This window comes from Physella acuta, unplaced genomic scaffold (assembly GCF_028476545.2).
Source record: "Physella acuta isolate Inbredline_101_S28 unplaced genomic scaffold, ASM2847654v3 ptg000225l, whole genome shotgun sequence".
Taxonomy (NCBI): Eukaryota; Metazoa; Mollusca; class Gastropoda; family Physidae; genus Physella; species Physella acuta.
Genome location: NW_026731744.1, coordinates 1,656,245 through 1,679,913, shown reverse-complemented (window position 1 = coordinate 1,679,913; position 23,669 = coordinate 1,656,245). Strand labels below are relative to the sequence as shown.

The 23,669-nt window shown below is 39.3% G+C and overlaps 1 protein-coding gene across 2 annotated transcripts in view; it reads left to right on the top strand.

The window, feature by feature from the left end:
- Positions 1-8,287: 8,287 nt before the first annotated feature.
- Positions 8,288-23,669, top strand: part of LOC131937947 (DNA excision repair protein ERCC-6-like 2) — a 32,002-nt gene continuing 16,620 nt past the window's right edge. The window contains exons 1-12 of one of the 2 annotated variants that reach the window (XM_059295734.1): positions 8,288-8,313; positions 12,920-13,091; positions 13,300-13,375; positions 13,615-13,782; positions 17,478-17,656; positions 18,497-18,600; positions 18,985-19,113; positions 19,821-19,904; positions 20,194-20,318; positions 20,905-21,004; positions 21,937-21,996; positions 22,143-22,258. In XM_059295734.1, the coding sequence (XP_059151717.1) occupies positions 13,076-13,091; positions 13,300-13,375; positions 13,615-13,782; positions 17,478-17,656; positions 18,497-18,600; positions 18,985-19,113; positions 19,821-19,904; positions 20,194-20,318; positions 20,905-21,004; positions 21,937-21,996; positions 22,143-22,258 (1,157 nt within the window). In that variant the 5' untranslated portion in view covers positions 8,288-8,313; positions 12,920-13,075. Of the gene's footprint in view, positions 8,314-12,919; positions 13,092-13,299; positions 13,376-13,614; positions 13,783-17,477; positions 17,657-18,496; positions 18,601-18,984; positions 19,114-19,145; positions 19,642-19,820; positions 19,905-20,193; positions 20,319-20,904; positions 21,005-21,936; positions 21,997-22,142; positions 22,259-23,669 lie in introns of those variants that run through there. The other variant, XM_059295735.1, reaches the window with a different exon arrangement.

Here is a 23,669-nt window from a genome sequence, read left to right as displayed (position 1 = left end):
ACCATATCACCATCTCACCAGACCCACCATCTCACCAGACCCACCATATCACCACACCCACCATATCACCATCTCACCACACCCACTATATCATCACACCCACCATATCACCACACCCACCATATCACCAACTCATCACACCCACCATTTCACCATACCCACCATATCACCACACCCACCAACTCACCACACCCACCATATCACCACACCCACCATATCACCACACTCACCATCTCACCACACCCACCATATCACCACACCCACCATCTCACTAACTCACCACACCCACCACCTCACCAGACCCACCATCTCACCACACCCACCATCTCACCACACCCACTATATCACCACACCCACCACCTCACTATCTCACCACACCCACTATATCACCACGCCCACCATCTCACCAAACCCACTATATCACCACGCCCACCATATCCCCACACCCACCATTTCACCACACCCACCATATCATCACTCCCATCATATCACCACACCCACCATATCACCACACCCACCATCTCACCACACCCACCATATCACCACACCCATCATATCACCACACCCATCATATCACCACACCCATCATATCACCACACCCACCATCTCACCACACCCACCATCTCACCACGCCCACTATATCACCACGCCCACCATATCCCCACACCCACCATTTCACCACACCCATCATATCACCACACCCACCATATCACCACACCCACCATCTCACCACACCCACCATCTCACCACACCCATCATATCACCACACCCTTTATATCACCACACCCATCATATCACCACACCCACCATCTCACCACACCCATCATATCACCACACCCATCATATCACCACACCCATCATATCACCACACCCATCATATCACCACACCCATCATATCACCACACCCACCATCTCACCACACCCATTATCTCACCACCTGCCCACCCCTACATTCAGCCTACGCATAAAAAACACCCGGGTTAGACACCTCCTCCTGTCTAGCCACCTCCTCGTCTACACACCTCATGTCTACACCTCCTATCTAGAAGCCCCCTGTCTAGACACCCCATGTCTACACCTCCTATCTAGAAGCCCCCTGTCTAGACACCTCATGTCTACACCTCCTATCTAGAAGCCCCCTGTCTAGACACCCCATGTCTACACCTCCTATCTAGAAGCCCCCTGTCTAGACACCCCATGTCTACACCTCCTATCTAGAAGCCCCCTGTCTAGACACCTCATGTCTACACCTCCTATCTAGAAGCCCCCTGTCTAGACACCTCATGTCTACACCTCCTATCTAGAAGCCCCCTGTCTAGACACCCCATGTCTACACCTCCTATCTAGAAGCCCCCTGTCTAGACACCTCATGTCTACACCTCCTATCTAGAAGCCCCCTGTCTAGACACCCCATGTCTACACCTCCTATCTAGAAGCCCCCTGTCTAGACACCTCATGTCTACACCTCCTATCTAGAAGCCCCCTGTCTAGACACCCCATGTCTACACCTCCTATCTAGAAGCCCCCTGTCTAGACACCTCATGTCTACACCTCCTATCTAGAAGCCCCCTGTCTAGACACCTCATGTCTACACCTCCTATCTAGAAGCCCCCTGTCTAGACACCTCATGTCTACACCTCCTATCTAGAAGCCCCCTGTCTAGACACCTCATGTCTACACCTCCTATCTAGAAGCCCCCTGTCTAGACACCTCATGTCTACACCTCCTATCTAGAAGCCCCCTGTCTAGACACCCCATGTCTACACCTCCTACCTAGAAGCCCCCTGTCTAGACACCCCATGTCTACACCCCCTGTCTAGACACCCCATGTCTACACCTCCTATCTAGAAGCCCCCTGTCTAGACACCTCATGTCTACACCTCCTATCTAGAAGCCCCCTGTCTAGACACCTCATGTCTACACCTCCTATCTAGAAGCTCCCTGTCTAGACACCTCATGTCTACACCTCCTATCTAGAAGCCCCCTGTCTAGACACCCCATGTCTACACCTCCTATCTAGAAGCCCCCTGTCTAGTCACCTCATGTCTACACCTCCTATCTAGAAGCCCCCTGTCTAGCCACCTCATGTCTACACCTCCTATCTAGAAGACCCCTGTCTAGCCACCTCATGTTTACACCTCCTATCTAGAAGCCCCCTGTCTAGACACCTCATGTCTACACCTCCTATCTAGAAGCCCCCTGTCTAGACACCCCATGTCTACACCTCCTATCTAGAAGCCCCCTGTCTAGACACCCCATGTCTACACCTCCTATCTAGAAGCCCCCTGTCTAGACACCCCATGTCTACACCTCCTATCTAGAAGCCCCCTGTCTAGACACCCCATGTCTACACCCCCTGTCTAGACACCTCATGTCTACACCTCCTATCTAGAAGCCCCCTGTCTAGACACCCCATGTCTACACCTCCTATCTAGAAGCCCCCTGTCTAGACACCCCATGTCTACACCCCCTGTCTAGACACCTCATGTCTACACCTCCTATCTAGAAGCCCCCTGTCTAGACACCTCATGTCTACACCTCCTATCTAGAAGCCCCCTGTCTAGACACCTCATGTCTACACCTCCTATCTAGAAGCCCCCTGTCTAGACACCCCATGTCTACACCTCCTATCTAGAAGCCCCCTGTCTAGACACCTCATGTCTACACCTCCTATCTAGAAGCCCCCTGTCTAGACACCTCATGTCTACACCTCCTATCTAGAAGCCCCCTGTCTAGACACCTCATGTCTACACCTCCTATCTAGAAGCCCCCTGTCTAGACACCCCATGTCTACACCTCCTATCTAGAAGCCCCCTGTCTAGACACCCCATGTCTACACCTCCTATCTAGAAGCCCCCTGTCTAGACACCCCATGTCTACACCTCCTATCTAGAAGCCCCCTGTCTAGACACCTCATGTCTACACCTCCTATCTAGAAGCCCCCTGTCTAGACACCTCATGTCTACACCTCCTATCTAGAAGCCCCCTGTCTAGCCACCTCATGTCTACACCTCCTATCTAGAAGCCCCCTGTCTAGCCACCTCATGTCTACACCTCCTATCTAGAAGCCCCCTGTCTAGACACCCCATGTCTACACCTCCTATCTAGAAGCCCCCTGTCTAGACACCTCATGTCTACACCTCCTATCTAGAAGCCCCCTGTCTACACACCTCATGTCTACACCTCCTATCTAGAAGCCCCCTGTCTAGACACCTCATGTCTACACCTCCTATCTAGAAGCCCCCTGTCTACACACCTCATGTCTACACCTCCTATCTAGAAGCCCCCTGTCTAGACACCTCATGTCTACACCTCCTATCTAGAAGCCCCCTGTCTAGACACCTCATGTCTACACCTCCTATCTAGAAGCCCCCTGTCTAGACACCCCATGTCTACACCTCCTATCTAGAAGCCCCCTGTCTAGACACCTCATGTCTACACCTCCTATCTAGAAGCCCCCTGTCTAGACACCCCATGTCTACACCTCCTATCTAGAAGCCCCCTGTCTAGACACCTCATGTCTACACCTCCTATCTAGAAGCCCCCTGTCTAGACACCCCATGTCTACACCTCCTATCTAGAAGCCCCCTGTCTAGACACCCCATGTCTACACCTCCTATCTAGAAGCCCCCTGTCTAGCCACCTCATGTCTACACCTCCTATCTAGAAGCCCCCTGTCTAGACACCCCATGTCTACACCTCCTATCTAGAAGCCCCCTGTCTAGACACCTCATGTCTACACCTCCTATCTAGAAGCCCCCTGTCTAGACACCCCATGTCTACACCTCCTATCTAGAAGCCCCCTGTCTACACACCTCATGTCTACACCTCCTATCTAGAAGCCCCCTGTCTAGACACCCCATGTCTACACCTCCTATCTAGAAGCCCCCTGTCTAGACACCTCATGTCTACACCTCCTATCTAGAAGCCCCCTGTCTAGACACCCCATGTCTACACCTCCTATCTAGAAGCCCCCTGTCTAGACACCTCATGTCTACACCTCCTATCTAGAAGCCCCCTGTCTAGACACCCCATGTCTACACCTCCTATCTAGAAGCCCCCTGTCTACACACCCCATGTCTACACCTCCTATCTAGAAGCCCCCTGTCTAGACACCTCCCTTCACCATCTCTCCCCATCCCTCACATATACCCAGCTCTGCCATTATGAACCGACCCTCCCTCCCCACGCCCTGGCGTTACTGGGTTGATGCGGGCCACAAATCTACATAAAACCAAGGGCATGAACTCCCAACAACTATTATTGGCACGTCCCTCGTGGTGTCTCGCTCAACGATCACATATTCGATTGGATGGTTTTTGATGCTGTATTTAAAATAAATTGTGTCAATGGAGCAGTGATATTATTACAAACACATAAACACACACAGCACAAATAGATCTAGTGGCTATCACATAGTACGACACACACAAACACAGAAATAACATCATAACTAGACCTCCCCCCTCCATACACCACACGTACATGTTCCCAGACACACGCACATACGCATATACATACATAAATGTCTATATTTAAAAAATTAAACCGGGAGTGATCTCCCCTAAAGTTTCTCGAATATTTTTATATTACATTTAAGGGGGATGGCAACAGTAGCGTAGCGAGGGGGGGGGGGGGGCGGGGGGGGGGGGACATATGTCCCCGGGCGCCGACCTTAGTGGGGGCGCCAAATTGAAAGTTTGAGGAGGGGGTGCAAATGAAAAGTTCGAGGGGGGGGGGTGCAAATCGAAAGTTTGAGGTGGGGGGGGGGGTGCAAATGAAAAGTTCGAGGGGGGGGTTGCAAATCGAAAATTTGCTCCCAAGGGGGCGCCAAATTGAAAGTATGTCCCCGGGCGCCGGGAAGGGTCGCTACGCCTCTGGATGGCAAAGCGAGCTATGGTCATGATTTGTAATCCATTTTTAATTACTTAAACTTTTTATAATAGAATCTCGTAGAAAATCTCGTAGAAAATTAGATCTTTTACTTATATGTGAAATTTTGTTTATCTATCTGAAACAGTACTCAAGTTATAGGCTTTTAAAAAACTAAAAGTAGAATAAGTTCCACTTTCCCACTCAAAGTCCCACTTTCTGTTATCGGAAATCACTGAAAAGTTGATACATAACTACACATTTGATATATATTTATATATGAAATTTCATCTACCTAGCTGTAACGGTAGTCAAGTTATCGTGTTTACAGACACACATACACACACACGGACAGAATTACAAATCCGTTTTTCTGACTCGAATACGCATAAAACGTCCACATTTTGATAAATTTGGATTTAGAATGTTTGCCCGATTAAAATAAGTTCCTTATAGGCCTACTCTGTGTGTTATGAAGTACTGAGATGTAAAACGGTGAAAACTGTCAAAATTTCATGTGATTCTTGTGCACTATTACAATACTTCCTCTATAGGCTACTCTGTATACGAGAAAGTAAAAAAAAAAGTTACTCCCTCTAATGTGGTGTCTGTATCAAACCGTACGGGTGGGTAGTTCAAGTGTTCAAGGAATATTCTAGCCTCTTGTCAGTGACGTAGCTAGCGTAAAGCTAGCGTAAGCAAGGAATAGGGGGCCAAGGCAAATAGGGGCCCTTTTTCCTCTTTAAATTTTTAAAAACTTTTACATTGGAATTTTAATATTTGTATTATAAAAATAATTTTAAAAGAAAACGGAAATCCAGTTTCTTTTCTATTGTAGAAGTGATCAAATGTTCTAAAAAAGGCCCCCAGACCTTTCTTACTTGGAAGGGGTTGCACAGGGTCCATCGGTATTAATATCACTATTGGCATGGTTGCATTGTCGGGCAAGCCGTTGAGAGAAGTAGCCTATACATAAACTTGAACATTGACTCTTTTGTGAGATAGGCACCCGGCACTCGCAAATTTATACGCATCGCTAAAAACTCTCTACCCCACCGCCACAAACCTGCACCCCTCCCCTCTCAACTCTCTGTCCTCACCGAAATTCCATCCATTCATGATTACAATTGAGTCCTTTTTTTATGTATTAGTACAAAGATGATCCATTCGCCAAGAAACATTTGGAAGTCGTTTAGAATAATTCAGACAAACCTCTACTTACCGTGAAATTTCATACCTCAAGCCAACATACGAGAAGTAGAGCCCCCCCCCCCCCCCCCCATCGAAGAGAAGCCAGAAAGAAACTCTGACTGCGTTAAGGTTTTCTGCCATTAAATATTTTTTTATTTCTTTCGGAGAGCGACCCCTTGACAGTAAGGCGGTTCAGTTTGCCACGCAGTTTCCTAGCGGCTTTCTTAGTACCTGGGGTCAGTGGATTGGGTGTCCTGCACAAGGGGTCAGGAATTTAACGGTCAAACTGCACAGGTGCATCAGCCGGCGCCCCGGGCTTCCCCTCGAGCATACGGCGCATACACTTGCTTTAATGAGCGCCATGCCTTAGGGCTACAGAGAAAGAAAATTAGGGGTGTCCTCCAGCCGCCTCGGCAGTAGTATACATTAGGCGCCCCGAGTCTCTCCATTATTATGATGTTATGAAACAAGTTGTAGATATGCCTTTGGGTCAGTAACTTGTTCATCCTAAGTATCGAACATACAGCAGAAACTAAAATGGACTTCAAGGAACATATTAATCACTTTGCAAACTTAAACAAAGAAAATATATATATATATAAATGAGCAAAGTTTAAAAATGTGTATTTGGTTAGTGGCGTCACAAGGTTCGATATCACCCGGCGCGTTTAGTGAGTTTCACCCCCACCCCGTCCAACAATGCTACTGTGTTAGGTTACTAAAATGTTACAGGTTTACAGTAAATTTTTTAGTTCTTTTTTTAAAATAAAAGTGATATAAAATCAAAGGTATTTTACGATACGGGGGTACTACATAATAATACCGTATAAATACACAATCAGAACGGATAAAATGCACAATTTACAGATTGACGTAGGGGCTCAATTATAATTTTTGCATAGGGGCCCAAAAATACTAGCTACGCCACTGCCTCTTGTCTGAGATTACTGACCCTTTTCGTATCTTCGGTTGCTCTGAAACGCGATTAAAATCATTCATGAATGACAAACATACCTGTCCCGCGCGATGCTGCGGTCTCAGAAAAAAAGTCTGACGCTATATTTAAACTGATTTCATAATGCGTTACAAATCGTGTATTTTTTTAGACGCATGGTGTAAGGGGTCGTCCATAAATGGCGTCACATTCGTAGGGGGGAGGGGGGCGTAATTTTGTGACAGTGTGTGATCAGGAAGGGGAGGGAGGGGGTTCAGATTAGATGGTGTTACGTCACACTTTTGCATTATAAAAATAAATAAATTTGAAAACGAATTTTAGCCGTTATTTCGCGTTTTAGAAAACTGTTTTAATAAATTGTAATAGGAATTGATTAACATACTCTATGTTGACAGAGTTCAGACACGAGTTTGGAAAACATCGTATTTTAAGAAGAATTCAACTACAATTTTGAGGGGGCGGGGGTAGTAGGCTGAGTTGTGACGTCATGTGGGGGGTGGGGGTCTGGCTTTTTGTGACGATGTGTGACGGAGTGGAGTGAGGGAGGTAAAATTGTCAAACATCGTGACGTCATTCATGTATAAGCCCTAACTCTCCGATCTTCTGATCAGTGTTTCTTCCAGACTTTTTTCTCCGGGGGGGGGGGGGGGGGGGGCACTTGAAATTTTCGGGGGGGGGCGGACACTGTTAAATGTATATATTTCTATATAAATTCCATTTCGTTCGGGGGGGGGGGGGGGGGCGGTAGACTTTTTTTCGGGGGTGGGGGGGAGATGCCTGGAAGAAACTCTGCTTCTGATTGAATCATCTAAAAACAAATGTGTTATTAATCATTATTTTTTAGAAGTGTTACTTATCTGACGAAACTTGACATATTACCAATCGTGTATTTTTCTAAAACTGAGTTACTCAAATGTCGACAAAGGAGGCTCTCATCTGTATTTCTTGGTTCACATTTGTAGCGGCGAGGGTTTGTCTTTTTTGTCCACTCTCTTGAACGCTTCTTCCAATCCTAGTGCTAATTGAAATAAATGAAGGTCGCTAGACATGTTTATGAAAGTTTAATTCTAACCTTGAAATAATGCTGAAACATGATTTGGTTTTATGATAGGCGTTAGAAATTTACTAATTTTTGGTAAGCTAAACACCTATCAAAATTATTCGAATTCGTCAATTTGATAATAATATAATAATTATTTTAACAACAAAAACGAAAGAATAAATTGTTCTATTTTATTTCTAAACTGCTGACGCTTAGAGTTCTACATTAGTCTTTAAAATTACTAACAGCAGACGTAAATATAAATATATTTATTATAGGCCTAGGCTATTTATTTATTATTTAGTATTTAGTAATCTACTACGAGATTCTAGATCTAGATCTAGATCTTAGATTCTAAGAATCTACTAGGTGTACTATTGGGTCTAGTTACACCACATTCTAGATCTAGATTCTATTAGTAGATCTAGAAACTAACAGCATTGTAATTTACTAATATGTATAGGCTAGGCTTTTTGATGAGAATTACAGAATGATTTTTTTTATTAAAAATGTATCAATAATAGCTAGAACACTAGTAAACTAAGCTAATTTAGCATATTTTAACTTTCTGTGTAAAGTCATTATTACTGAAAAAAAATTCCAAAGTCAGGTCAGTCTGTGGCAACCTCCAATGAACTTGACAGAAGGAAAAAAAACTTGACCCGTGACCTTCATTAAAACAGAATTTGCTTTTGTTTTTTTTTTTAATTTTCAGTATACATGTGCTTAATCTTACCCAATAAGTGATAAAAATTTGAAAATTAATTTTAATTACTGGTGTAAAGTGACATAAACAGCTTAATAAACACGTGTTTTCTTGAGGGGGTGTGGCCCGGGTGTGGCACATCCTGACATCGCATTGTTTGTAACTTTATATTTCTGTGTTTTATGACTATATTTGTTCACAATCAGCATGCTATGCTTTTAATTTTGATAAAGGGTAAGTATACCAAGTTACAAAACCTGAAATCTAACTAATAATTCATACTTTCAGTTTAAAAAATAATGAAAACGATCATCAATGAAGAAAGCGTAAACATTCTATTTTTAGGTGTGACATAAAAAAACAGTCATAAATCTAGCCAAATGATTGGATTCTTGCGCAGCACACATTTTCCCGCGCCTCGTTTTCACTAAGCAAGATTATAATAAAATGGCATTATTGGGGGGTGATCGTTTTCCCACGCACATATCTCATTAACACGCCAAATTATTACCAGTTAATGGTAATGTGTGTAAAATTAATACTTTAAAGTTTACATCTGACATAAGCTGGTTTGCATCTGGAAGCGATATGTAAGAGTTATTTGATATAAAAGACAAGAATTCATAGAGCTACTTTCACTAAGGCGCCGCTTGCGAGACAAACAAAGGAATTAGGCCAAAAGTAGATCCGACAATTCTTAAATAACAGACTTAAATAGAAACGGATAGTTCCGATTTCTTAAATTAACGATGGCTTCGTAATCATTAGTTTTATCGCTCTACCCATTAGTGAAAGCGAAACTGGTCGCCATTTTTGGTAAGCGCATGAGCCGTGAGATGGCTTCAAAACAACAAACCCGGAAGCTGCGAATTCGAACGGCCTAGTATAGGCATTCCGACTTCCGCTGTTTCGATTCGGTATTCAACATCCGGACTTTTCGATGCAGTCTTTATAAAAACTCGCCCTTTTCCGAAGAATGCCGAATCTCAATGTTGGAATCGAGTTTTTAGAAATATTCGATATAGATATTCTAGTGTAGTCGTATTATATGTTTCAATTAGAAAATTACCGCCATTATGACAATCTTTAAGCCGAAATCGATCGCACGATTCTAATGAGTTTATCTCGCGAACATGTCCCGTACGGTGCTGTCACATTTTAAATGAGTTTACGTATTAAACCCTTTATAAGTGTCTTGCCATTAGTTGTAAGTGTCCATTAAATAAACAAATATTATTATAATAACGGTTTTATGGCACTTACTACTTCTGCTTACGAGTTATCATACATGTCAAATCCCCGAGCTAGCGCTTCGGCCTTGACAACGCCATGGCGTCGGTTTAGCACCGCATTACCTATTATCGATAAAATACGCGCACTAATGCCAATGACGTAGTTTTCGAAGTTGGAAAGAATTTAAATTGTGGGTGGCACTGTTAAAACTAGATAAAATACGTTGATCAAGTTATCTATTAAAACCGACAGGCAAGAAGCTTAGGCTTACATTAAATAGTGTTAAGCATTTCACACATACCTACTTACTTAATTACTTAGATTTAAGGCTAATACTAATAGCCTTTAATATACTATTATACTTTATACTATAAATAAGTTATAGGCCTATTTCTTAGTATAACTAATGCTATATACTATATGTATCGATTGATAAAGTAAGTCTGGGCCTATTATTGGTTATGATAAGTAAAGAAGCTTGGTGATAAACTTATTTAATTATTTGTAATAATTATGCTTATGACATTAGTAAATAATTAACAAAAGGTGCAGCAATTGACATGGGGGGGGGGGTACTAATTAATAAGGCAGTGAATTTAGAATGACATGAAAAAGGGATGATAATTATTATTCATAATAATTTAGGATACAATTTTTACATTTAATATTAAAAAGTAACAAAAAACAAATAACAACAAACAATACGGATTTAAATCACTGCATGTTGCCAATATATATATTCATATAAGCAGATAGACAGGGAAGCTGTAACTTCTGATTTGGTACAAATTAACACTTAGCTTAATAAACTTTTACAAGAATTTAAGGTTTTTCTATTGATTAGTAATTTAGTTGTACCAAAATATCAATAGGGTCTTATAAAGGCCCTAGTATATTAAAGTAGTTTCCCTTTTGGACCTGTCAATCCATCATCCATAAAGCAGCTGAAGTAGAGTTTATCTGTTTCTTGACCCATGCACATGAAGTGATGGTGTGGTTAGCTCTCTGCCAAGCTATCTTTACTTTCCCTTGGGTCAGGTACTCATCTGAGCTTGGTGGATGCTGCACGCTGCACAGACAGACTCGTCTAAGATCTGAGCTTAAGACTTGCATGTTAGTAGTTGAGTGCTTTAACACACCATCCCTAGTTTTATTTTTCAGCATTCTTCTTATTACATGCTTCAGTATCAATAACCAAAATGTATCCTATTATATTAACATTCTGGACATACGTCCGTTGCAGTCACTATAATTACTATAAAAGGGTGCAACACCCTTTCATAGGACTTTTTAATTATATGCAGTCATACTTAATATAATTTTTTTCTATATTTCTATTGCCCCCACCCTCTAGCAAAGTTTCAATTTTAATATTAAAAAAAAAACATAGACTTTCAGTCTGCATATTGACCTATATAGAACAGCACCCCTCACTTTAATTTGACTTGATTAGTTCTAATTATCCTTCATCAAATTTTGATTTTACTTTCATATTTCTATTGCCCACACTCTCTAGCACTAATGTGCAAAGTTTTATAATTATATCTCGAATAGCAGCAGTGGTATGCAAGCCTAAAGCCAATCACACAATTAAATCCGATGTTACAGTGATATATAACAGGTTTTATACATAACTTTAAAAATTCATATAAAAAAAACTATTAGGCCTAGAATGATAAATTTGGTATTTTTATCAATGGGGTGTATTATAGGATTAATCTGTGTACATTTTATCATTCTATGGTAATTAGGAAAAATATCCCAACATTCCTAATATGTAATTATTTACTAATTATGTATTGTAATGTAACATATTCAACCAAATAGATCTAGATCTAGACTAGATCACTAGTCACTAGACACTAGACTATCATCATTTATTACTGAAAAGTTTTAATTCAATTGTATAAAAACAGGTACATAAATGAAACAAGGAAATATTTTTGTATTTTTCAAAACACAAATCCTCCTCAAAATGTGAAATAATTAATTATTAAAATTTAAGGAGTCACCTTTTTTTAACATTACTAGTCGCGGGCGATTTTACGTACCCAAAACGATAGATTACCAATATATTGTATATAGATCTAGGCCTATTTTTGTTTGGTAATCGATCGTTTTGGGTACGTAAAATCGCCCTTAGTTAAGGGTCGGAAGTTATCCAGTAATGTTTGTTGAGTTTCGTAAACAAAAGTTACGGTAAACCATGGTATATTTGACCATTGAAATATAAAGTCAATTGTAGGAAATTAATGTTTTAATTTTTTAACTTAAGTCTAATCAACATAAGGCTAAACTAATGAAACAGGAATAAATATAATAGTAGATTTAAATTAGTAGATCTAAAGATATAGGCCTATAGATCTAAATATAAAATAATAAAGTCAAATGTAGTAATTTGTTTAATGAGGTACTAGATTTATTAGTTAAGTAGGGTAAGTTAAGTTCCCTTTTCAAACCTGACAGTCTATAGGGCAAGTGAAGTAGAGTTCACTTGTTTCTGTGATCTCGGCATATGAAGATATGGTGTGGTCAGCACTATGCCCAGCCGCCTTTCCCTGATGTGAATCAGGTACCCATCAGAGCTAGAGTCTCAAGACAGGACCAAGATCCAAACTCTAGACTTTCAGGATAGCAATTCAGCCCTCTACCACTTGACCACTCTGCCCAATTAAATCAGTAGTAATATAACTGTAAAATTTGGAAAAAGAACAACACAGATATCTTGATTAGATCTAGAACAAGATTATTCTAGATCTATCTAATAGACTAATCTAGGTTGTTGCACATTGTACACAATTATAAGTATTTAAAAAATGTGTGCTTACATTTGAACTCAGAAATATGCAAATCCTAAACATAGTCATGCATTACAGCACATAATTCTAATGTATTTAATTTAACCTTTGTTTTTTTTTAGAAGGGCATCATTTTTAAAAAGATGAATAAATCATCTATGTATGTTGACTACCCAGCAAAAAAACAATGAATTCAAATATATTAAATTTGACATGAATATATTTACGAACAGACACCAGCATATGTAGAACATGTTAGCATACACGTTGTTCAATATATGGACTCCATTCAAGGTTAGCTGTTTTATTCATGCGCAAATATTATTCTTGGAAATGTTTTGTATTAGTCAAAGCTGTTATTATTTATATCAATCTGTACCATCTGTACCAAATACATATACATACATCATGAAATTATTTGTATCAATGTTTACCAAATACATACATTTTATATATGCACAGATTGCCTAGTGAAACAGTATTTTGACTATTTTACTTACAGAATCTGAAGGGGAAAGTAACAAATCTCCCAACCTTTTCCTGCCTTTAACTGGCAATGAAAACTTCACCAGACTCCAGTAAGTACAAACAAAATACTCAGTACTTGATTTCACTAACTACCTCTGTGCTATACAATCATTTGATTTCACTAACTACCTCTGTGCTATACCATGATTTGATTTCACTAACTACCTCTGTGCTATACAATCATTTGATTTCACTAACTACCTCTGTGCTATACAATCATTTGATTTCACTAACTACCTCTGTGCTATGCATGTCATACTCAGTACTAAAAAGTTAAACTTTGCACCAGGGATAAATTTGAACAGTACTTTGGTGAGGTTGATGAAGAAAGTGAGGTTGCCAGGGGTAACGTGTCCCAATGGAAGCTGTCAGACTCACAATGGCTAAACTCACAGTACACCAGGACACCAGCTACACCTGGAAAAGGAAAACTCAGGCCAACATGGAAACCACCTAAGTAAGTTTAGACTTTAACAGGAACTTGGTTATAAACACATCATTTCTATCTCTTTTACCCTAATTTGCTGTTGTTCATTAACTCTTTAAAACCTTAAGTCAAAATATAATTTTAAACATTAAGCATTATATTTATTCTGACCAAATTGATCATTCAAAGTTAACAGCCCTCCACTTTTAAAGTATTTAATTTAAACCTAAGTAAGTAACCTGCAAAATATTTTTAAGTATTTTCAAAACCTCCCTTTCCATACAATTGTAAACCCACTAATAATCAGTTGTTCCACCTGCTTATTTATTTCTTTAGGTTGTGATCTATAATTGATTTTAAAAAATCTAAGTGTACATGTTATGTAAAGTAATCAATAGAAAACTTAAATACATCAAATATTTGCATTTGCACAAAAATTTACAAGGCAACTATCTCCCATGTTAAAAAGTAGATGGTAAGATATTTCCAGAACATTGATTCTTTGACAACAACTCGATGTTTGATAGAACATTCTCAAATTATTTAAAAAAAATTACTATGTATCTACTATATCAAAATCTATCTAAAATGTGTTATTATTAGAGTAGCCTGTTACTTGACCTACTTTTTTTACTGTCGTCATGGTAATGATTGCTGCCGAAAACGACAATACAGTGATTCCGTTTTTTAACGTTTCATGGTCATTTCAGATATATATACTTAAAATAGTTATTTTGCATATTATTCAATGATACCAGTTTAGTTTTAACAATGGACGATTAGTGTTTGACACAAACTTGCCATTTGTACATTTTTTTGGTCTAATCACTGAGAATATCAAGCAGATCATAATAAAAGTAAGCAAAACATGAATTTCTTTATTTAATATTGTTCTAAACATACTGAAAATATATTCTAAACTATAGAAAATTCTAACTTGCTTTCTACTAAACTAATGTCATTAATGTATTAAAAATCATGCAGGGTAAAAACAAAGCCTATAAAAAATAACTTGATCAAGACAACAGCTAAGTAAGCTCGCCCATTTTGCCCGCCGTGTATTTGAATAGGGAGAAATCTAGCAGACAATACATTTCTGCTAAATGGCACTGAACAACAACACTCTTTAAAAAACTAACCCACCATTTCACTGAAAATGGGTCATATCACCGTAGCCATTTATAAACAAACGCGTTTTTTCACAATTCATTTTCTAGGCTACCGATTAAATTTGATAAATAAAATTGGTATCAAATTAAAGGTAAATTAATGTAGTTTTTAATTGTTTAATTCATCTTAAACAATAATGAAGTTTAAAATCTTAGGCGACACCCTACATTAGAGCTTGACTTTTGTCCAAAGTTAGAAAGAAATGGGTTATGTGTTAGTGGATGCCAAGCTTCACAACTAACACAATCACAACTAACACAATCACAACTAACACAGTCAGAACTAACACAGTCACAACTAACACAGTCACAACTAACACAGTCACAACTAACACAATCACAACTAACACAGTCACAACTAACACAGTGAGAACTAACACAGTCACAACTAACACAATCACAACTAACACAATCACAACTAACACAATCACAACTAACACAATCACAACTAACACAATCACAACTAACACAGTCAGAACTAACACAGTCACAACTAACACAATCACAACTAACACAATCACAACTAACACAGTCACAACTAACACAGTGAGAACTAACACAGTCACAACTAACACAATCACAACTAACACAATCACAACTAACACAGTCACAACTAACACAGTCACAACTAACACAGTCACAACTAACACAATCACAACTAACACAATCACAACTAACACAATCACAACTAACACAATCACAACTAACACAATCACAACTAACACAGTCACAACTAACACAGTCACAACTAACACAGTCACAACTAACACAATCACAACTAACACAATCACAACTAACACAGTCACAACTAACACAGTCACAACTAACACAGTCACAACTAACACAATCACAACTAACACAGTCACAACTAACACAATCACAACTAACACAGTCCCAACTAACACAATCACAACTAACACAATCACAACTAACACAATCACAACTAACACAGTCACAACTAACACAATCACAACTAACACAGTCACAACTAACACAGTCACAACTAACACAGTCACAACTAACACAGTCACAACTAACACAATCACAACTAACACAATCACAACTAACACAGTCACAACTAACACAATCACAACTAACACAATCACAACTAACACAGTCACAACTTACACAAGTCACAACTAACACAGTCACAACTAACACAGTCACAACTAACACAATCACAACTAACACAGTCACAACTAACACAATCACAACTAACACAATCACAACTAACACAGTCACAACTAACACAATCACAACTAACACAGTCACAACTAACACAATCACAACTAACACAGTCACAACTAACACAGTCACAACTAACACAATCACAACTAACACAGTCCCAACTAACACAATCACAACTAACACAATCACAACTAACACAGTCACAACTAACACAGTCACAACTAACACAGTCACAACTAACACAGTCACAACTAACACAGTCACAACTAACACAGTCACAACTAACACAGTCACAACTAACACAATCACAACTAACACAGTCACAACTAACACACTCACAACTAACACAATCACAACTTACACAGTCACAACTAACACAGTCACAACTAACACAGTCACAACTAACACAATCACAACTAACACAGTCACAACTAACACAGTCACAACTAACACAATCACAACTAACACAGTCACAACTAACACAGTCACAACTAACACAGTCACAACTAACACAATCACAACTAACACAGTCACAGCTAACACACTCACAACTAACACAATCACAACTAACACAGTCACAACTAACACAATCACAACTAACACAATCACAACTAACACAATCACAACTAACACAATCACAACTAACACAATCACAACTAACACAGTCACAACTTACACAAGTCACAACTAACACAGTCACAACTAACACAATCACAACTAACACAATCACAACTAACACAATCACAACTAACACAGTCACAACTAACACAATCACAACTAACACAGTCACAACTAACACAATCACAACTAACACAGTCACAACTAACACAGTCACAACTAACACAATCACAACTAACACAATCACAACTAACACAATCACAACTAACACAATCACAACTAACACAATCACAACTAACACAGTCACAACTAACACAATCACAACTAACACAATCACAACTAACACAGTCACAACTAACACAGTCACAACTAACACAATCACAACTAACACAATCACAACTAACACAATCACAACTAACACAATCACAACTAACACTGTCACAACTAACACAATCACAACTAACACAATCACAACTAACACAATCACAACTAACACAATCACAACTAACACAATCACAACTAACACAATCACAACTAACACAATCACAACTAACACAATCACAACTAACACAATCACAACTAACACAATCACAACTAACACAATCACAACTAACACAATCACAACTAACACAATCACAACTAACACAATCACAACTAACACAATCACAACTAACACAGTCACAACTAACACAATCACAACTAACACAATCACAACTAACACCATCACAACTAACACAATCATTGTTTAAGGTCCAAGTTACAGCTGCAAGAAAAAGATGTTTCCTGCAGCTCACGGCAGTATTTAGAACCACTTCATCGAGGGGAGAGAATTCCATCTGATCAGAACTTTGATGCAGGGGAGACAACCACATCTAATAAGTGCTGGTATGAAGGGGAGACAAGTGAGGGCAGCACTCACTGGACTAGTGGTAAGAGCTTGTAAATTTTAACACATTAACCTAGACATAACCCCTAATGTCCACCCACCCAAGACTGAGAAAACCCTGCTGTATGTATACCACCCATAAGTCATGTATATTCATACAGCTGTTTATATTATAGTTGTTTATAATCTTACAGCTGTTTATCTTACTTTCAGCTATTTATATTAATACAACTTAGATGAAAACAAACACTGAGGTATAATAAATATCTACATTTCATTCATTTACTGTTAAAACAACTACCATTATTAAAGAAGTGAAAGAATGGTGTTTTGTTTCACCATGGTTACACCCGGAAGATTGTTTTTAACCAAATTTATCCTTAAATAAAAAAAAAACAACCCAGATTTTACTTTCTGGTAAAGCACATTTGTTCTTGTCCAAGAAATGTAACAAATGAGAGGAGAGTGTGGGTGTGGCCAAGTTTCTTTCATCCTCTCTATTTCACATGTCAGAAGATGGTATGTCAGAAGGTATTTTAGATACCTGTATTTCACATGTCAGAAGATGGTATGTCAGAAGGTATTTTAGATACCTGTATTTCACATGTCAGAAGATGTCCTACAGGTATTTTAGATACCTGTATTTCCTGTCTAACTGAGTCACTTGGTTTTTACTTTTTGTAACAGCTCACTTGTTTTAACTGTAAAAACAGATCAGTTGTGTCTACTTTCTGATACAGACCAATGCTATTACCTGTTGATATAGACTAGTTGTTTTACCTGTAGACCTACCTATTAATCGAATGTTTTACCCCATTTTGCTTGCCAGTACAGATAAATCTTACACCAACAAATAATGTTTTACAATTGTCTATTTTTCCAGGATTTTCCTCACATGATACAGAGAGGCCCAAACTGACCATTCCCCCACAAGGTCCAAAAGTAGACTTCCCTCTCTCAGCTACTGATGTCCAGCCTCCAGTAGTGGTCAGTTATTGTAGCAAAAGGAGCAATAATATGCATATTATATTGAAGTTACCTGCCGTTGTCCTGTTTGTTGTAACCTATTGCTTTATTACAAAGTCATAGTTACCTTGCTAAATAAAAAAAACAAAAAAAAACCAACATAAAAAGCTCACATAAAAAACATTAAAAACCCACATAAAAAACCCCACATAAAAAACCCACATAAAAAACCCACATAAAAAAACCCACATAAAAAACCCACATAAAAAAACCACATAAAAAACCCACATAAAAAAACCCACATAAAAAACCCACATAAAAAACCCCACATAAAAAACCCCACATAAAAAACCCACATAAAAAACCCCAAATAAAAAACCCACCTAAAAAACCCACTTGTTTCAGGTACCAGGGACCATCAACCAATATCTACGAGATTACCAAAGGGAGGGAATTAAGTTTTTGTATCAACACTACTGCAAGAACCTAGGAGCAATTCTAGGGGATGATATGGGTCTAGGCAAGACAATTCAGGTTTGAGCAGTTCTAGGGGATGATATGGGTCTAGGCAAGACAATTCAGGTTTGAGCAGTTCTAGGGGATGATATGGGTCTAGGCAAGACAATTCAGGTTTGAGCAGTTCTAGGGGATGATATGGGTCTAGGCAAGACAATTCAGGTTTGAGCAATTCTAGGGGATGATATGGGTCTAGGCAAGACAATGCAGGTTTGAGCAATTCTAGGGGATGATATGGGTCTAGGCAAGACAATTCAGGTTTGAGCAGTTCTAGGGGATGATATGGGTCTAGGCAAGACAATTCAGGTTTGAGCAGTTCTAGGGGATGATATGGGTCTAGGCAAGACAATTCAGGTTTGAGCAGTTCTAGGGGATGATATGGGTCTAGGCAAGACAATTCAGGTTTGAGCAATTCTAGGGGATGATATGGGTCTAGGCAAGACAATTCAGGTTTGAGCAATTCTAGGGGATGATATGGGTCTAGGCAAGACAATTCAGGTTTGAGCAATTCTAGGGGATGATATGGGTCTAGGCAAGACAATTCAGGTTTGAGCAATTCTAGGGGATGATATGGGTCTAGGCAAGACAATGCAGGTTTGAGCAATTCTTCTTGACAAATTAATCTTAAACCCTCAGGTACAGTACACACTGACACAGGAGTTGACTGAACTTTTACAATATAGGCTATTCATTGCTACCTAATAACCTCTACACACATGTTTTAGGTCATTGGATTCCTGTCAGCCCTGCTGGGTAAAAAGGGAAACTACTCTGACAGCTATTATACTTTACCTAGATTTATTCGAGAGGTAAAGACAGCCATTCAGTTATTTTAATTGAACCTAATCTTTCCGTGCCCAAAATAACAAATGTTTTTGTCACTGTAAAACTGATGACTGGGTTGTGATGAACTCATGATGACTCCAGCATTTGATCTTGAAATTAATAAGCATGACTAGTATAAACATGGTAAGAGCTCCTAGCTCATAGAAGATCATTACACCAATTAACAAGACAATCATCTAGGCAACCACTACAACACTTAATAAAAAAATGACCAACTTTAATTTACAAGCTGACACCCACGATTTTTTCAAGTTTTCAGATGATTTCCCTGAAGCTACAACACGAAGGTGTTGCAAACCATTTTTAATTATTGGGCCTAGTGCCACCTTGTACAACTGGCTGACAGAGCTCAATGTCTGGGGATACTTTACTGCCAAGTATGTCAACATGCCATGTTTAACATATCTCATCATGTCAACATGCCATGTTTAACATTTCTCATCATGTCAACATGCCATGTTTAACATTTCTCATCATGTCAACATACCATGTTTAACATTTCTCATCATGTCAACATGCCATGTTTAACATTTCTCATCATATCTATATGCCATGTTTTAGCATTTCTCATCATGTCTGCATGCCATGTTTAACATTTCTCATCATGTCAACATGCCATGTTTAACATTTCTCATCATGTCAACATGCCATGTTTAACATTTCTCATCATGTCAACATGCCATGTTTAACATTTCTCATCATGTCAACATGCCATGTTTAACATTTCTCATCATGTCTGCATGCCATGTTTAACATTTCTCATCATGTCTGCATGCCATGTTTAACATTTCTCATCATGTCAACATGCCATGTTTAACATTTCTCATCATGTCAACATGCCATGTTTAACATTTCTCATCATGTCTGCATGCCATGTTTAACATTTCTCATCATGTCAACATGCCATGTTTAACATTTCTCATCATGTCTATACATTTCTCACCCTCTATATGTGAAATGTAGAAAATTCCACGGCCCTGACAAAGAGACTTGTCTTGCTGACCTAGCTAAAGGGAAACTGGAAATCATTGTAACAACATTTGAAACCTTTAGAGAAAACCTGGTATGAGTTTGAAAGACTTTTTTTTTGTATGTCACAGTTGGCTATATGAAATACTGTTCTACAATTTGTACATAAATTGTGTGATGCTATTTGTACAGAGATTGTGTGTGTTGCTATTTGTACAAAAATTGTGTGAAATGCTATTTGTACAAAAATTGTGTGAGTTGCTATTTGTACAAAAATTGTGTGAGGTGCTATTTGTACAAAAATTGTGTGAGTTGCTATTTGTACAAAAATTGTGTGAAATGCTATTTGTACAAAAATTGTGTGAGTTGCTATTTGTACAAAAATTGTGTGAGGTGCTATTTGTACAAAAATTGTGTGAGGTGCTGTTTGTACAAAAATTGTGTGAGGTGCTGTTTGTACAAAAATTGTGTGAGGTGCTGTTTGTACAAAAATTGTGTGAGGTGCTGTTTGTACAAAAATTGTGTGAGGTGCTGTTTGTACAAAAATTGTGCGAGGTGCTATTTGTACAAAATTGTGTGAGGTGCTGTTTGTACAAAAATTGTGTGAGGTGCTGTTTGTACAAAAATTGTGTGAGGTGCTGTTTGTACAAAAATTGTGTGAGGTGCTGTTTGTACAAAAATTGTGTGAGGTGCTGTTTGTACAAAAATTGTGCGAGGTGCTATTTGTACAAAATTGTGCGAGGTGCTGTTTGTACAAAAATTGTGTGAGTTGCTATTTGTACAAAATTGTGTGAGGTGCTATTTGTACAAAATTGTGCGAGGTGCTGTTTGTACAAAATTGTGCGAGGTGCTATTTGTACAAAATTGTGTGAGGTGCTATTTGTACAAAATTGTGTGAGGTGCTGTTTGTACACAATTGTGCGAGGTGCTATTTGTACAAAATTGTGTGAGGTGCTATTTGTACAAAATTGTGTGAGGTGCTGTTTGTACCTACATACTGATGATTTTTTCCTTGTGTGTTGTCAGCATAGACTGAACCAGATCCAGTGGGAAGCTGTTATTGTTGATGAGGTTCACAAAATTAAGGTAATTAGTTTTAATGCTTTGAATTAATTTGCTAGTAACTAGATTAGTTGCCCCGGACTTTCTAATTGTTTGATTGGTTGCCCCAGACTTTCTAATTGTTTGATTGGTTGCCCCAGACTTTCTAATTGTTTGATTGGTTGCCCCAGACTTTAAAAGCTCAAGTGACTCAAGCGCTGCGCACACTGAACACACCATGTCGCTTTGGTCTGACTGGTACTGCCCTGCAGAATAACTTTCTGGAATTGTGGAGCATTTTAGATTGGTATGTTCTCTTTAACTCTTCAATCTGTACGATTTTTTAAATTTCTAAACTGGCTCATGAGGTCTGAACTAGCTATTTCTAGGACCCAGCCAGAACTAGCTATCAATTTGTTTTCTAGGACCCAGCCTGAACTAGCTATCATTCTGTTTTCTAGAGCCCAGCCTGAACTAGCTATCAATCTGTTTTCTAGGGTCCAGCCTGAACTAGCTATCATTCTGTTTTCTAGAGCCCAGCCTGAACTAGCTATCAATCTGTTTTCTAGGGCCCAGCCTGAACTAGCTATCCATTTGTTTTCTAGGGCCCAGCCTGAACTTGCTATCAATTTGTTTTCTAGGGCCCAGCCTGAACTAGCTATCAATCTGTTTTCTAGGGCCCAGCCTGAACTAGCTATCAATCTGTTTTCTAGGGCCCAGCCTGAACTAGCTATCAATCTGTTTTCTAGGGCCCAGCCTGAACTAGCTATCAATTTGTTTTCTAGGACCCAGCCTGAACTAGCTATCACTTTGTTTTCTAGGACCCAGCCTGAACTAGCTATCAATTTGTTTTCTAGGGCCCAGCCAGAACTAGCTATCAATTTGTTTTCTAGGACCCAGCCTGAACTAGCTATCATTCTGTTTTCTAGAGCCCAGCCTGAACTAGCTATCAATCTGTTTTCTAGGGTCCAGCCTGAACTAGCTATCATTCTGTTTTCTAGAGCCCAGCCTGAACTAGCTATCAATCTGTTTTCTAGGGCCCAGCCTGAACTAGCTATCCATTTGTTTTCTAGGGCCCAGCCTGAACTTGCTATCAATTTGTTTTCTAGGGCCCAGCCTGAACTAGCTATCAATCTGTTTTCTAGGGCCCAGCCTGAACTAGCTATCAATCTGTTTTCTAGGGCCCAGCCTGAACTAGCTATCAATCTGTTTTCTAGGGCCCAGCCTGAACTAGCTATCAATTTGTTTTCTAGGACCCAGCCTGAACTAGCTATCACTTTGTTTTCTAGGACCCAGCCTGAACTAGCTATCAATTTGTTTTCTAGGGCCCAGCCAGAACTAGCTATCAATTTGTTTTCTAGAGCCAAGCCTGAACTAGCTATCAATTTGTTTTCTAGGGCCCAGCCAGAACTAGCTATCAATTTGTTTTCTAGAGCCAAGCCTGAACTAGCTATCAATTTGTTTTCTAGGGCCCAGCCAGAACTAGCTATCAATTTGTTTTCTAGAGCCAAGCCTGAACTAGCTATCAATTTGTTTTCTAGGGCCCAGCCTGAACTAGCTATCACTTTGTTTTCTAGGACCCAGCCTGAACTAGCTATCAATTTGTTTTCTATGGCCCAGCCTGAACTAGCTATCACTTTGTTTTCTAGGGCCCAGTCAGAACTAGCTATCAATTTGTTTTCTAGGACCCAGCCTGAACTAGCTATCAATTTGTTTTC